The 17372-nt window shown below is 48.5% G+C and overlaps 1 protein-coding gene across 3 annotated transcripts in view; it reads right to left on the bottom strand.

Moving 5' to 3' along the window:
- Window positions 1-13597: 13597 nt before the first annotated feature.
- The window catches only part of foxp4 (forkhead box P4), a 728261-nt gene continuing 724486 nt past the window's right edge, over window positions 13598-17372 (bottom strand). For all 3 annotated transcript variants that reach the window (XM_086010975.1, XM_086010973.1, XM_086010974.1), the window contains one exon: window positions 13598-14936. In XM_086010975.1, the coding sequence (XP_085867101.1) occupies window positions 14792-14936 (145 nt within the window). In that variant the 3' untranslated portion in view covers window positions 13598-14791. The remainder of the gene's footprint in view (window positions 14937-17372) is intronic.

Raw genomic sequence — 17372 nt, 5'->3', positions numbered from 1 at the left:
TGACGTCAAATTTTTGCCAAGTTGCAAATCAGGCTGATGAGGAAACCTGTACAATGTATTTAAAATAATAATAATTACACCTCGAACTGGGTTTGTATTGGATCTGAGAGGAGGGGGTTGGAGAGCGGGGGAGGCTGAGAAATCCTTAAACATTTCCACAAGGGTAAACGCTCATTATTTGAACATTATTTCTTTACACTTTATCTTAAAGGAGAGTTCTAATGAATGGTTGCTCCCTGAACGTTAATCGGTCTTCTCTCTTTTCCGACACTGACAGGTCCTGCTTTGTGTTTTTTTTTAGCATTTTCTGTTGTTAGTTCGGATTTCCAGCAATCCTTTTCTTTGAGTGTTTAACCAAGATCTTGCTGAACGGGATCTTGTTCTGCCATAGTTTGGTTCAGTCAATGTTTTAATCATCAACCCTCCAATCGTGCTTCATGCACCCTTGTGAAAATATTAAAAACCCAATGACCTCAGCTCCTCACCTACATCATCCAATTCCCAGAATCCCAGACCAAGACAGGGACCAGGGAACAGACAGCTCGGCCCAGGTGATGTCCCCAAAGGGTGTGTCAAGTGCAGTCACAAAGAATCCCAAATCTAACTTTGCAATCCTTTCATCTGCAACATTTGGAGAAAAATATAAGACCTAAAGATTTCGAAAGCTGTGAACCCTTGTCGGTGGTGACCAGGTGTTTGTCCCGAGGTTTGCTGGAATCCTGTGGGCGGGCGGTCTCTGGACAAGGGCCGCCCAGCACTTGGCCCACATCACTGCCCTGGGCTGTGGGCAACTCCCCGAGGGGCTCGGTCCCACTGGTGCACTGTGCCGGGTAACAACGGCTCGCCACGGGACAGCTTGGGCCCGGGGGCAGGGCGGGGGCTCCTAAAAAATCATCAGCTTTGTTGGCAATGATGCAACACTGAGCCGAAGAAAAACGATTAAAAACTTCGATTTTAAAAAATGTCTTTGCTACTTTCTAGATTTGGATTCTTTGGGTAAAACACACACACGTCAATCACTGTCGGGAGAGACAGCATCCTTTACAAAGGGAGGGAAATCATTTGATTTGAAATTTCCAATCGGTTCTGTTTGCTCTGCTGCCGCCCACCCACTCTGGCGGGGCAGCTGATCAGGGGCCGAGAATCCTGGCTGGTTTCTCCTCTCCTGGGCCAAGGGTTCGCTGTCCAGCCGGTGCTGGCTGCCAGTGTGGCAGAGGCTGGAGCCTGGCTCTCTCCTGGTTTCTCCAGCCCAGAATCACAACCATTCAGCCGCCCGGCACTTGTCCTTGCAGTTGGCGGCAGGGGAACTCTGAAAAGTCCAATCAAAACTGGGAATATGGGAAAGGATTCTGTTTCTTCGAAGGAGTGAGACTCAGACAGGTATTAGGAACAGGGAGGGAAGAATCAGTCTGGTCTCTTTGAGCAGACTTTGTCAGAAAGAATGGACTATGGGTTCTTGGGCAGTCGGGTAAAATAGGCGGCAGTGAGTTGGCAGCCCCGTTTGGCAAAATCGACCAAGAGCAGTTTATAGCCCAGTGTGGTCCCGGTGTTACTGCGCACAGTGACCAGGGCAATCCTTCCACCTCCCCAGAGTTCACACTAGGACAACGTCCTGACAGCCTCCAGACCGCCGCCTGGCTCCACATTCACTGAAACCGCCCACATTCTCAGTGTCACACATCCTCCGCCATCTCCATCCCGCCTGGCTTTCAGTCTGAGACAGTGACAACAAACCGGCAACAACTCTTCAAACACACAGAGGAGGGGAGAGGGGAGGGGAGGGGAGAGGAGAGGAGAGGAGGGGAGAGGAGAGGAGAGGAGAGGAGAGGAGGGAGAGGAGAGGAGAGGAGGGTGAGAGGAGGGGAGAGGAGAGATGGGGAGAGGAGGGGAGGGGAGAGGAGAGGAGCAGAGGGGAGAGGAGAGATGGGGAGAGGAGAGGAGAGGAGAGGAGGGGAGAGGAGAGGAGAGGAGGGGAGAGGAGGGGAGGGGAGATGAGGGGAGGGGAGGAGGGGAGGGGAGGGGAGGGAGAGGGGGGAGAGGGAGAGGAGAGGAGGGGAGAGGAGAGGAGAGGAGGAGATGGGGAGAGGAGGGGAGAGGAGGAGGAGGGGAGGGAGAGGAGAGGAGGGGAGAGGAGAGGAGGGGAGGGAGAGGAGGGAGAGGAGAGGAGGGGAGAGGAGAGGAGGGGAGAGGAGGGAGAGGGAGGGGAGGGGAGAGGAGTGGAGGGGAGAGGAGAGATGGAGAGAGGAGGGGAGAGGAGAGGAGGGGAGAGGAGAGGAGGCGAGGGGAGAGGAGGCGAGAGGAGGGGAGGGGAGAGGAGGGGAGAGGAGGGGAGGGGAGAGGAGGGGAGAAGAGGGGAGAGGAGGGGAGGGGAGAGGAGAGGAGGGGAGATGAGAGGAGAGGAGGGGAGAGGAGCAGATGGAAAGTTGGGGAGGGGAGAGGAGAGGAGGGGATGGGAAGGGAGAGGAGAGGAGGGGATGGGAGGGGAGGGGAGGGGAGGGGAGAGGAGAGGAGGGAAAGTTGGGGAGGGGAGGGGAGAGGAGGGGACGGGAGGGGAGAGGAGAGGAGGGGATGGGAGGGGAGGGGAGAGGAGGGGAGATGAGAGGAGAGGAGAGGAGATGAGAGGAGAGGAGGGGAGAGGAGGGGAGAGGAGAGGAGAGGATGGAAATTTGGGGAGGGGAGAGGAGAGGAGGGGAGGGGATGGGAGGGGAGGGGAGAGGAGAGGAGGGGATGGGAGGGGAGAGGAGAGGAGGGGATGGGAGGGGAGGGGAGAGTAGGGGAAGGAGAGTAGAGGGAAGGGGAGGGGAGAGGAGGGGAGGGAGAGGAGAGGGAAGGGGAGGGGAGAGGAGGGAAGGGGAGGGAGAGGAGAGGAGGGGAGGGAAGGGGATGGAGAGGTGGGGAGTGGAGGGGAGGGAGAGGTGGGGAGTGGAGGGGAGTGGAGGGGAGGGAGGAGGGGAGGGGAGGCGAGGGGAGGTGAGGGGAGAGGATGGGAGGGGAGGGAGAGGAGGGGAGGGGAAGGAGGGCAGTGAAATCACTCTCTGCCATGTGGTCGCAGCGACCCTGAATTCGCGGCCTGGGTCGCCCTGACCTCCCGGGTTTAACACAGGCGCTCATTTCAAAGGGGTTTTATTTTAAACACCATCAGCAAAATAGCAAAGATTTTCTTTTTACGAATGCTTGGTGCCTTTAAACACCCCTGTGGCAATGTGTAAATACACGCCTTTCAATTTAAAAAACATTTGTACAAGGTTTTCCTTTGGAAACTTTATGCTGCTTTAGATGAGCAATAAAAAGATAACAATACAGAGCTGGCGAGCATTTGAACCTAATCCTTCTATGCTTCAGCGCTGAGGGAATATCCCTCCTATTATTTAATTTTTGGTCCTATTTGTCATTTTTAAAAAAAAAAATGTTTTTCTTTGAGGTAAAACGCACGATGATTACAGGAATAAATCGAAAAAAAATAATAATTAAAAACCCTTGCATCTGAGAGAGTTAACATAACACACTGAATAGGGAAGTATCAAAATTATTCTAACTAAGATAAATATACAAACATTATCTAAACCACTTATTCTTAAAACCTACGAGTTTCCCCCCACCCCCGAAAGTTAATACATCATCTCAGGTGCCAGAGGGATTAACAAGGCGGTGAAACCAAGGTTAAACTATTCAGCTACAGAGGCTGCCGCCAGCCCTGTCAGGGAGGAAGCACAGCGATAGCGCAAGAAGCAAATCTAAAATCAAAAAGCAGAGCTTAAAGCCGCACAATACCTAAACCAGTGGAAGAAAAGGTCGGGGTCATCGGAGCAAGCAACTTACAGAATATACAATACATAAAATATCGCCAAGAACAACTCTCTGCCCTGCTTTAATGTCTGTTCCGACTCGGTAACTAATATTCATATTATGTACTTTTTAAAACTTTTTTTGCTTTTTTTTTACAGATGTGTCTTAAAGCATTATTTATTTATTGAAAGTTCAGTCCTTGAGGTCTCCAAATCCATCCTTGTAATGTGGAAGAAAAATAAAATTAAAAGTTTTTTTTCAAAAAGTAATCCAAAAGTGTCACTGCCGGGTTTGTGGAGCGGCAGCTTCAAGCGTTTATTAAATCAGGCTGGTGCCCCCACAACCCCTGTCTCAATTCCATGGGATTTGCCACTTCCCGGGAAGACAACACTTTCATTCTACTTGGCCATCTGGCAGAGGAGCTTGCTGAGGGTGATGAACGGGAGGCAGCCTGCGGTGCGGAGTGTGCTAACGCTCGCCCTCGGTTAGACCGTGCCCAGGTCAGACAGGACACCTCGAGCCAACACAGGTACATCAACCAACACACATGCTTTTATGCAAGATGGGGAGTTGGGAACGGGGGTGGGTGAGGAGAGAAGGGTCTGCTGTCTCTCTTGGAATTGTCGTTACTTATGGGATCATGTTATCAAAAAACGAATAATTACATTTTTGAATGAGTGAAAATCCTTTTGTCCCTTATAGATGTGGGATAATAGAATAGCACGGGTTAGATACAGAGTAAATCTCCCTCTACACTGTCCCATCAAACACTCCCAGGGCAGGTACAGCACGGGTTAGATACAGAGTAAAGCTCCCTCTACACTGTCCCATCAAACACTCCCAGGGCAGGTACAGCACGGGTTAGATACAGAGTAAAGCTCCCTCTACACTGTCCCATCAAACAGTCCCAGGGCAGGTACAGCACGGGTTAGATACAGAGTAAAGCTCCCTCTACACTGTCCCATCAAACACTCCCAGGGCAGGTACAGCACGGGTTAGATACAGAGTAAAGCTCCCTCTACACTGTCCCGTCAAACACTCCCAGGGCAGGTACAGCACGGGTTAGATACAGAGTAAAGGTCCACAAAACTCCTTCAGAACAATGCCTCTTCAATATGACCATTTCCCACAGCAGCCCCTCTTCTGGTCTGTTTGAATGAGATTCCTGGTTTAGTGCTAGTTTCTGTTCAAAATCCAGGCACTACAGCATTGTGCCACTTTTTTAACCCTGGCAGACTGCGTTACCATGACAGCATTGGGTCCACATTAATAAAAGCTTGAAGTTAAAGGAAAAAGACAAGAAGAAACTCTTTGAATAATGAAGCCAGAGCCGGCAGTGAAGGGGATTGTCCTTTCAGTTGTGAAGTAGCTCCAGAGGAGAGCGAGCGGCCCCACCAATGCCCCGTGCATTGAGAGCCATTAAACTCGCGCCTTCGCCCTGCACTGATCCTGCTCACAAAACCCCAAAGGACAAGGATCACAAGTCGTGGCTCCTGCTACCGCAGGAAGTCAAGATTCATTTAAATAAGCACAGCGTAAAAACAGAGACACTTAACACAAAGTGAACAACTTTTCCCGAGTTATATTGTGCGACCAATGCCGGCAAGTGCATCCTGTCCTTTAGTTAAACTCTCACCATCGAAAGGTTTCTTTTTTTGCTGAGGTACATGTTAGCAGTACTCTGTTAATGCCACAGACCGTCGGCTCTGTGATCCGTGCCAAGGGACATACCATTAGCAGAAGCGTGCGTGGGGGAAAGTGATGGGGCCCGAGGTAGTCACTGTGCGCTGGTTCTCCCACAACACAGACACACAGACCATGAGGCAGCTCCTGATTTGGGATTGTCTATTTACACAGCAGGCCAGCTCTGTTCCTCAACTCCCTCGGTCCACCTATTGCTATTCCCCTTTCCATGAAACAACACTGAAATTCCCCCTAACACCCCCCCCCCCCACGGTGGAATGCGACCTGCTAAATCAAGGGTGAAAACAAACTCAAATCAGGGCCACACAACTGGCCGATTTCAACATTCCTTCAGGAGCCCAAGAGGTACATTAACGATAGACCAGAAGCAGGCCCATCTGTCCCAAAATGAACCAAGATAATACACAGTGAAGCAACGGGTAACACCAAGGGCTGCTCGCCCCCTCCCAGAGACCTGTGCCTCACACCTGAAGGCCTGCTCAGCCTCTCATCCTGGGCCTCAGTTAGTTTCAACCCCGGTGCTAAACCATTTCACTTTCACTCTTTTTTTGGAAGTTGACATGTTAAAGCTAATGTTCTTGACCCTAGAAGATCAAAACAATCTTTAGTAACACATGGAGCATCAGGATCCTGCGCAGAATTCCTGATCCTTGAGGATTCCTGCTATTTGGTGCTTTCAAAACATTCAATCAATTCTTAATAAACTCTGTTGCCTTCTTTGGATTTTTGGTCATATGTCCTAAGTATTTGTGAGGTCGTGGTTATTACTTGAAAAAAAAATTCGTATTATACCCTAATCCTAACTGCAGATAAACTGAATGGGCCGATTTCTGGCCACAGATTACAAAGAGGTAGCGGCAATGAATGTTGCGGCGTTTCTGTCACGGAATGTTCAGCGAGAGCTGGGTGGGGCGATCACTGCCTTCGTGCTCCGTGTCAGTCTGATAATAAAAACTGCCCGCAATCATCTTGAATAGGGAACAAGGAAGGTTATGGGGGATCGAATGGAGGCTTTCAACATTCTACAAGGTTTTGAGAGAGTGAATAGTGAAAGATTGTTTCTACTGGTCGGAGCGGTGACTGGACATTATCACTGGAACAATGTAGGGAAAGGTTGGAAGAAATGTTTTTCCAGAGAGGGAGGGATACTAGAACAGGGAATGTCGCCACAAGGGGCTATTGAGGCGGAGACTGGAGCACCATTTAAGAGGGGAATTGGACGAGTATTTAAAAAGGAAGGGGCAAAGGCCAAGGAAATGGGATTGGAGTTGGCTGCCCCAGTTGAAGGGTTAGCACAGGTACGATGGGCAGAATGGCCTCCTAATTTCTATGATTCTACATTTAGTTGGTTGGCTTGCATTAGAATGACCAAAAAATAAGGTCCGAGCCCAATCAGGACTGAATGCGATAGATTTTGAACTTGTCACCGAAGTGTTAAACTGGCGTTCCAGGTCGACCTCCCGTTATTGGAGCTGCCTCATCTGCCGTTCCACTGATACCAGTGGAAATTCAAATCGGGCGGTTTCTGTAAAGGGCAGCTGATCTGTAAGGCCAGTTGAAAATCTAACCCCATGTGCCAGTTATCCAGATCACGATTTGGCCCATGGGAGGTTCATCCACTGGTGACTGGTGGCGCATTTGGTCAATAATTGGGGTCAGCAATTGCCTACTTTTGGGCCGGAGGACCCACTTCTTGGGTCACGCAGTCTGGGACTGTTTACATAGATAAACCAGGCCAGCGCGCTCAAGAATTAAACAACAGGAGATATTTTATTCTAGAAGGGATGAAAGCCTCATAAAAACCTTGACGAAAAAAACTCCCGTCTGAGTTAGTCCTGAAACCTTTGGCACGCGTTAGTTCGATTAACCGTCCCATTGGCAACACAGGTAAACAATAAGCCTGTAACAGAGTGCCTGGGGTGCACAGAAAGCAACAACACATACACTTGGGGAGATAAGGTACCCTGGACAAGGCGAAGTGGGTCTTCCTGTAGAAACAAATGTTATTGTATTTTTGGTGCAACACATTCATTTTTAATGAGTGCGGAACAGAGAGGAGCCCGTATCTGGTTGGTACCTAGTGTGGTCATTTCTCTCACCGTTACCAAACATTCCTTGATAGACCAGTAAACAATGACCCGCTGCAGATCACAGCTCCCTATAAAACAACATAACATGGTTAAAAGGAGGACACGCTCGAATGGTCATTCATGAGCGTGAGATTGGGCCTTGGTCCCATCAATTTAAAATAATTTTTGGTCTGTAGATTAAAAGCTCATTAACTCTTACACTAGTAAGTAGCCTTGTGGCCAAGTTCTACCGGTGGGTGATGATCTTGGAAGCTGTTAAGTTTTTTTTGGCAAAGTCGTTGGCGAAAGCGTGAAACGAGCGATAGTGAATCGGCAGCCCTTTTATAGCACGCCCGACCAACGCAATGAAGAAGAGAATCTCGGGCGGTGTGAAACAGGCTGCCGATTCGCTAGCGCCCAGTTTGCGCTTTCACCAAAGACCAATTTCACCCCGTGCTAGGCTTGCGTTGGTCTAAGAGTGAACGATTAGGATGAACCTGATCAAATATCTGGCGGCCGGCTACATGGATTGATTTATAAGTGCTTCACAGATAGAGGTTTGCGTTGACTCAGAGCAACAGGCCCCGAGCTTGGAGACTTGCTGAAATACTGGAGGGAAAATGATCCTTTTGCTTCTTCCTCCACCCAAGTAACGTTTGATCAAAGTGTAACGTCAGGACATTTGGGGCTAAGTGCTTGCTGAAACGGTCACTCTCCCCCCCCCCCCCCCCACACCTTCACCAATCTGCTCATTTGAAGGTTCCAACTTCCCTCAAAAAATGCACTTTTAGCAAAACGCAAACAAGTCAAAGGCAAAAATAAATAATCAAATGTTTAAACTTTGGCTCCAAATCGTCATTCAGCCGAGAAGAGAAAACTGAAACTCAATTTGCAAATAAATAATGAATGACTCTAATTTTGAATTTGTTTTTTTGGGACCAAGTTTCTAACATAAATAGACACAAGTCCATTTTTGGTTCAGTTGCGGTCACTGCTCTCAGCGAATGGCTTCACGCGGAGCTGATGCTGTCACCTCTTCCTGCCGGGTTTACACTCGCCCTGTCTCAGTCCCGCGGCTATTTGTTTTCTGAGCTTGGTGACTGTAACTGGAAGCGTGGCGATAGCCAGAGTTTGAGAAACTGCCGTTCACTTCAGCTACCTGCTCACAAGCTCAATAAAGAGGCGAGCTCTGGTTTCCCTGAGGCATGTGTCTGATGATAAGTCCCTTCACCAGATTCCCCAGAGGACCTAGTTTGGCTGACACGTCAAACAAAATAATTATCTTTGGTAAATTGCAAAATAAAAATTAAAAAAATAGAAAAGATTCAAATGTACCAGTTGGCAACTTACTGGCTTTGAGTGGGAGTGGCCATGGGGGAAGAGGGCGAGTTCAGGTGTTGACCAGACCCTGGGGGTAAATTTAACCGAATCTGCTCGGCTGGAGGTTGACGGTGCAGATCGACCTCTCGTTTTACTCCCCACCCGATTTCACTTTACATTGACTTCAATAGAATATAAAATCAGGCCGGGTTTTTTTTAAAATTCATTCACAGGATGTGGGCATCACTGGCAAGGCCAGCGTTTATTGCCCGTGCCCGTGCGATGGTGGGGGTGAGCTGCCATTTCAGAGGGTAGTTAAGAGTCAACCACATTGCTGTGGGTCTGGAGTCACATATCAGCCAGACCAGGTAAGGATGGCAGATTTCCTTTCCTAAAGGACATGAGTGAACCAGATGAGTTTTTACAACAATCCGATAGTTTCATGGTCACCATTACTGATACTAGCTTTTTATTCCAGATTTATTTAATTAACTGAATTTAAATTCCCCAGCTGCCCTGGGGGGGTTTGAACTCACAGTCTCGGGATCATTAGTCCAGGCCTCTAGATTACTAGTTTAGTCACATAACCACAATGCTACTGTTCCCCATAACACGGGGATAACATGGGATGCCAATCGGATCCCGTCACTTTCCCACCAGCTGAGTTAAGTTAAAATTACCCCCCATCCCCCACGCACCCGGTGTTGACACGAGTCTCTTGCCAACGTAGGGACGCCATCTTCATGCAGAACTTGAAACCTGGAATGAGCAGCAAATGGCGGAACCGGCTCGAGGGGCTGAATGGCCTATTCCTGTTCCTATGTTCCAACACTGGGGTAAATTCAGTAATCCCACGCTCCGAGAGGGGAGCCAAGCTCTAAGGGATCGTTAGTTGACATTGCACCTGGATTCTCCACCTGGTGCTCCCTTAGAATGTGTTTCACTGCCTGGAGTGCGGGACTGCGGAATTTACCCTTTCGTGCTTGGATGAGCTGGAAAGGTCCCACCACCAGAGCTGTACACACTGTAGGTCCAGTCCCAAGAATCAATACTGAGACCCCTGGACTAATGCAAAACCATTGAAACCTGACCTTGGGATTCTAACTCCCAACAATTTTCCAGTTTTCCGAACAGTCACTAATGACTCTGGCAATCAACTCGAGCCAGGACACCAGGGAAAGAGTCAGCCAACTCCACCTTGGAATTGGCTTTGGATTTCATTGAAGTCGGTGGAGAGCAATATCGGGTGGGGTGTAAAACCGGCGCTCAATCCGATCCCGGGGGTTTCCCGCCCGCCGAGTTAGGCTAAGATTACCCTCAAAGCCTCTGGATATTTAAGGACAGCAAAGAGGCCCCGGGAGTTCTCAAAAAGGTAAGACCAAACAGGAGATCATGTGCTTGGGGTGCAGATTCCACAAACTTCCAGGATTCCTGAAATTCTGCTACATCATTCTAAAAAATGTTAATTATCGCACCAAAAAAAATCAAGATATTTCACATGTGTGCCAGGTTAGTTATAATCTTTTATGGGTTCCAGGATTATGAAGGCTTGTGATGTGTAATATATCAGGATTGATAATTAATTCTTGGTCATTACATTATTCATGATTCCACTTTCAATGATATAAATGACCTTTTTTACTCAGCAATGGTAATGGTGTTGTCGTGGAAACTCTAATGCCTCATAATATTTCAATTTTTCCCTCCTTGTTTCAAAATGTCATTGAGACAATTAATCTTTAGCAGGCCTCCACCAGAGGAAAAAATCACAAGATTTACCGCGCATCCGCCCAGGAGCTCATCCAACTGGGGATCTCCAATTGGTGCCCCGTGGGTCACGTGTAGACTCCAGTCCTGCCAATCTGGCCCTCATAACTCAGTCCTATCTATCTTCATAGTCTGGATTTTGTGGGGCTTGGAGGTTTGGAAAGTGCTGTTCTTAGCTCTACTACCTCTGCTGGTAAATAGCTCAGAACACCAGGGATCTGTTAGTATCAGCAACACGAGATATCTGGCAATTAATAGGAGCAGGGAATTAGACTTTAGGAAAGCCCCCCCCCAGGGCTCCGTCTACCTTTACTGCCCCAAAGCGATGAAAAGAATGAGTGAATACTGCATTCTGGCCGGTATTGCAATGGTCCTGTGGGAACACCTGGACACCTTGGCCATACAAGATTGTTAAATGTTTTGCTGTACTTTCCCCCCACTCCCATTCTACCCCCCCCCCCTCCCACACACACACACTATATGGATCCTGTAGAAACATCTGTTGCTGAGGTACTAGAGTGGTAAGCAAGACCCGTTACAAAGTAGAGCTCCTTTCCAAGAGCTCCAGGTGACACTTCTGGCCGCTCCACATTCCATGAGGGATGTTGGTAGCTCGAGTAGGGCTGTGCCCACAATGCCAGAAACGCTGAACGTGAATCTGTGATGTACAGTCGACAAGCCTCACTGCATTCACCCACCGTGTTGGTGTGAAGTCGGGGCGTAGCGTTCTGGGTCGTAATGGTCGAGTGGGCAGGACGGGGTGAGCAGAGCACAAGCTGACTAATGTTGAGGTAACTTCCTGTTTCCTTGCCATTGGCTGATCACAGGAACGAATCAATGAGCTACGTGATAGGTTTTGGTCATAACAAACATCTGGAGGTGGGGAGAGATTCTCCTGCTTACTGCATGTAACAGCATCGTAACTGCATCGTACATAAGTACATTTAGGATCTCACTCTGTACAGTGACCAGGACTACTCTCACTGACCTGGTCAACTGAGAAACTGACAAATCAATTCTCATGTCAATCAGTCTATTGACCACCAGTGCCCCCTCTCTCTCTCTTCCTCTGATATTTTGCCATCTCCCTCCCTTATCCCTTTAGTTTCTTCTTTAAAGCAGTAAGACACAGAGAGGTCTTGGGTTGGATTTTCTGACCATTAACTGTGAATATTCAGTAAATCTAGACTGTTACACATCAGCTTTTCATTGAGAGCTGGAACCCTAACCATCCCTGGAATGCTACAAGATACCGCCCCATGGAATGACAGCCTTCCCCCACAGTGCCCGTACCCAGAGAATCTGCTTTCAAACATGCTGCCAGGCCAGGGAAACAATCAATAAAACTCTAGGACTCCTAGTGGAAATTGGTCCCTTTCAAATTCCGCACAGGTAATCCTGCTTCCCAAAATCATTCCGGTGCTTTCTCTCACTCAACAGCGAGAGAGCGAACGATGCTTAATGCCAGCTCTGGCAATGCCCCACGGCGCAATAGGCCAGAGACACGTGGAGCTGAGACTCCCTGGTGAGGAGGAGGAGGGCTGCGTTTTGAGGACCACCCACATAGTGGGCGCCGAGGACCCATTCGATGCGATTTAGAGCCCACATGTGCGATTGATCCTCATTGTTCATGAGTTGTGCTCAACAGCAGGAGATTACAGCGAGGAGACTCAGTTATGCTCATTTTAAATGAAAAATCTACTGCTGGGTGTGGTTTGCGGGCATTCCATCTGGTTTTGAACCAGACAGTCTGGTTTAGGGATAAAAACAGAAAATGCTGGAAATACTCAGCAGGTCAAGCAGCATCTGTGGAGAGAGAAACAGAGTTAACGTTTCAGGTCGATGACCCTTCGTCAGAACTGTTCGCCATCAACCTGAAATGGTGATTCTGTTTCTCTCTCCACGGATGCTGCCTGACCTGCTGAGTATTTCCAGCATTTTCTGTTTTTATTTCAGATTTCCAGCATCCGCAATATTTTGCTTTTGTATTGGTCTGGTTTAGGGGTTAGTTACATGATCATTTTGGCAACTGAAATCTGGAAATTGGATCTCATGCGTGAACGGACTATTTTGAAGGAGCGAGTGGACTCAATCTTCACGAGCGAGTGGACCAGTTTTGTGCATCTCCACTGCCGTTTCTTACTAACGGAGGGAACTGCATAGCAGAGCTCCACCCCTGTCCCGAGCCCTTGCCCCTGTCCTTGCCCCCTAATCTGCCTCATCGTATTCTAGGCCGAGAAAAAGTGACAACCTCTAATTGTGCGGTGATTTTGGGGATGAGAAACTTGTCGAGCCAGTAAATCTCAATCACGACATGGACCTCATGGTAAACGTACCTCGCAAAGATGACATCATTGCATGTTGTTCAAACTGCGTCGAGCCACAGAGAAATATCATAAATATATCAAATTCCTTTTTGGTAACTGAAATTGCACTGCGCATTTGCGTTCATTAAAAGAAAACATAATTTCAAAGCGATGAAAAGAATGATTGAATACTGTCAGTATTGCAGTGGTCCTGTGGGAAACTCAAAGTCTTTGATTTGGTATCGCCAAAGTCCTTTCACAGGGGAACTCTCTCTCTCTGTGCTGGTTTTGTTGAGACTGCTTTGAAAACGTCACAAAAAAATGAAACCTGGTCTTGCTTTCCCTCCCCTTCTCCCACCTGCACAACTCCTGGCCTCTCCCCTCCCGCTCTCTCCCCTTCCTCCCCCTCCCGCACTCTCCCCTCTTCCCCCCTCCCACCCTCTTCCCCCCTCCCGCCCTCGCCCCTCCCGCTCTCTCCCCCCTCCCACCCTCTCCCCTTCCTTCCCCTCCTGCTCTCTCCCCTCCCGCTCTCTCCCCTCTTCCCCCCCACCCTCTCCCCTCCCACCCTCTCCCCTCCCACCCACTCCTCTCTTCCCCCCTCTCCCCTCTCCCACCCCTCCCCTCCCATCCTCTCCCCTCCCACCCGCCCACTCCCCTCCTGGAAGCCCACAAGTGCCATCTGTCCTCCAGTACTTCATTCCAATGTCCATTCATCATGCGCGAGTCTCCACAGTGAATGCCAAGACCAGGAGTTACTGAAAAGTGATCAGCGGAAGGAATCGTGGGATTCTCCCCTTCCGAGCCACTCAGATACAATATTCCTCTGGCACAAAGCAGTCTCAGTCAGTTTGGGCGGAAGGATCAACAATGCAACCCAACAGAACCAACACAAGAAATATTCTCCCTGCCATTCAAAGCTTCGCATTTCTTTTAAAGTAAATTAATCTGCTGTCCTTAAACCCTTCACGGGCTAGGTTTATAGAAAAATTCTTTGTCAGCTTTAACACCTGGTGCCTGAAACTGAAGTCCACACTTGACTACTTGGCTGTCTAACCATTTTCTCCGCAGTTGTACCTTTCGTTAGGTCTCCGTCAACAGTATCTGATCTTCAGTCGTTTACAATACAATGCTTAAGTGAGAAAGTTTTAAAGGGTTGGCCCTTTCCTCTCCCCTCCCCCCCCCCACCCCCACCCCCACCCCCCATTCCCCCATCCCAGATAGAAACACAAAAGCTAAAACAGCAGTGGGAGTTTAAAGACGAGTTAACGCTGTCCCGGATAGATCTTTCATTTGGATCTCCTCAGATGCCAGCGTCAGTGAGTGGGTTCTGATACCCCACAAACAGTTCCGCAGTTACCCTCTGCTTAAATACAATGTGCCTGTTGAGCTATCTACAGCATTGGATAGAAAAAATTCAAATTGAGGTACCTTTAAAGCAGGTTGAAAAAGTCTGTTTGGGGCCCTAACGATGAATAAGCAACATATTCACATCGCAGATCAGCGTGACTACCTGCCAGTTTAGGAGACGAGTAGCCATCTCTGTGTTAGCGGCAAAACATTTGGGAAGAAAAGGGGGGAAAAATGGTCACCAGCTTTGCTTTGAGAAGTTGGAGCCGTTCAATCTATTCCCAACAAATTGGTCTGTGTTCCAAGGCTCCATTATTAGTGGACTATCAAAGCTGCTGTTGGAATCTTCGAGTGTCTGCCGCTCCTTGACTTGTCACTCAGTCCAGGTGAGTCAGGACCAGGAGATGCTGTTGCAATGGATGTGCAGGTGTGAGGTCTGACCCTGTTTTTTTTTGTTTTTTTTTTAATAACTTGAAGTGCTCGAGTTCCATTTTATTCCAACTCCTCCGCCGTTAACTCCTCCTCCATCTCTCTAGCATCCTGCATTTCCGAATTCACATTAGCCGCGGCGATGTGCGAGACTGCTGGGTCGTCCTCCTCCAACTCTGCAGGCTCCTCCTTGATGTGCACTTGGTGCCTATGTAGAGATTGGATAGGTAGATTTGGTCTTTAGTAACAGGCTGGTAAATACTTTCACCCTTTTATGCTCTTAAACATGCTCCCCGTTAACTTACAGCTAGACTATGGAGGGTCTTAGTTGATGCTTTAATGGATATTTGTATCATGGACTCACATGGACTGCAAGGACCCAGGTTAAGTCATTGGCTTGTTCTGAGCTAGTTGAGTTCAGCCAAGGCAGCAGTATGGACCACAGGAGCCTCGAGCTAGGAAGCTGAGACATCAGCCAGGAATTCCATTCCTCATTGCCTCGTTTAGAAAGAGTGTGTGTGGGACATCAGGTGAGGGCAGGGTCAGGCTACGCTCCAACAGTCAGCCGACACTCCAAACCTGCAGATGAAGACTGGCGAGTTGGGTCAGGAGCTGGGCTATGGAAGAGGGTTGGTATCTATAGCAATGGAGACACTTCTCAACCTGAGACAGTGCGCTCAGGAGAGCAGTGGAGCAAAATAAAGAAAAGCAAACAGACTCTAGAGTGTGGATATAAATGTATTGTGAAAGCTGATAATGAGGACTGGCTGTTGCGGCACTTCCACCTGTGCAAACCTGGAACACAAGCCCAACTGAAGCATGATGGGAGCGGCCATGAGCTCGCAATGCCCGGTGCATTATGGGTAAACAAACATCTCTCAGGTGGGTAGGGCCAAACTTGCTCGTTGTCTCCATTGAACAGTTCGTCAAATCAATCATTTACATTCACACCTCCTCCCAAAGAAAAATACAATCACCTCACAGAAGTTAAGTGCAGGTGGTACAATGACTACAGCAGCATCCCACACACGACTGTGAACCCCACAGAGCATGGAGCCACCGTTCCTCCCACAGCCCATGTACACTCTCCCCTATCATGGACTCTACCCACCCATTGAATCTCCTCCCACAGCCCATGTACACTCTCCCCTATCATAGACTCTACCCACCCATTGAATCTCCTCCCACAGCCCATGTACACTCTCCCCTATCATGGACTCTACCCACATATTTAATCTCCTCCCACAGCCCATGTACACTCTCACCTATCACAGACTCTACCCACCCATTTAATCTCCTCCCACAGCCCATGTACACTCTCACCTATCACAGACTCTACCCACCCATTTAATCTCCTCTCACAGCCCATGTACACTCTCCCCTATCATGGACTCTACCCACCCATTTAATCTCCTCTCACAGCCCATGTACACTCTCCCCTATCATGGACTCTACCCACCCATTTAATCTCCTCTCACAGCCCATGTACACTCTCCCCTATCATAGACTCTACCCTCCCATTTAATCTCCTCTCACAGCCCATGTACACTTTCCCCTATCATGGACTCTACCCACCCATTTAATCTCCTCTCACAGCCCATGTACACTCTCCCCTATCACGGACTCTACCCACCCATTTAATCTCCTCTCACAGCCCATGTACACTCTCCCCTATCACGGACTCTACCCACCCATTTAATCTCCTCCCACAGCCCATGTACACTCTCCCCTATCATGGACTCTATCCACCCATTTAATCTCCTCTCACAGCCCATGTACACTTTCCCCTATCATGGACTCTACCCACCTATTTATGCTGGAGTCCATTATTAAGGAAATGGTAGCAGGACATTTAGAAAATCTTAATACAGTCAAGCAGAGTCAGCATGGTTTTATGAAAGGGAAATCATGTTTGACAAATTTGCTGGAGTCCTTTGAGGATGTAACAAGCAGGGTGGATAAAGGGGAACCAGTGGATATGGTGTATTTTGATTTCCAGAAGGCATTCGATAAGGTGCCACTTAAAAGGTTACTACATAAGATAAGAGCTCACAGGGTTGGGGGTAATATATTAGCATGGATAGAGGATTGGCTAACTAACAGAAAACAGGGAGTCAGGATAAATGGGTCATTTTCCGGTTGGCAAACTGTAACTAGTGGGGTGCCACAAGGATCAGTGCTGGGGCCTCAACTATTTACAATCTATATTAATGACTTGGATGAAGGGACCGAGTGTAATGTAGCCAAATTTGCTGCTGATACAAAGATGGATGGGAAAGCAAGTTGTGAAGAGGACACAAAGAATCTGCAAAGGGATATAGACAGGCTCAGTGAGTGGGCAAACATTTGGCAGATGGAGTACAATGTGGGAAAGTGCGAGGTTATCCACATTGGTAAGAAAATAAAAAAACAAATTATTATTTAAATGGAGAGAGATTACAAAATGCTCCAGTACAGAGGGACCTGGGGGTCCTTGTGCATGAAACACAAAAATTTAGCATGCAGGTACAGCAAGTACGGTGGCATAGTGGTTAGCACTGTTGCCTCACAGCACCAGGGACCCGGGTTCAAATCCGGCCTCGGGTGACTGTCTGTGTGGAGTTTGCACATTCTCCCCGTGTTTGCGTGGGTTTCCTCCGGGTGC

Source organism: Somniosus microcephalus, chromosome 18 (genome assembly GCF_052327205.1).
Source record: "Somniosus microcephalus isolate GS21.2 chromosome 18, FLI_Smic_1.0, whole genome shotgun sequence".
In the NCBI taxonomy this organism is placed as follows: Eukaryota; Metazoa; Chordata; class Chondrichthyes; order Squaliformes; family Somniosidae; genus Somniosus; species Somniosus microcephalus.
Note: the sequence above shows the minus strand (reverse complement) of the source record. Positions and strands in the feature narration are given on the sequence as shown.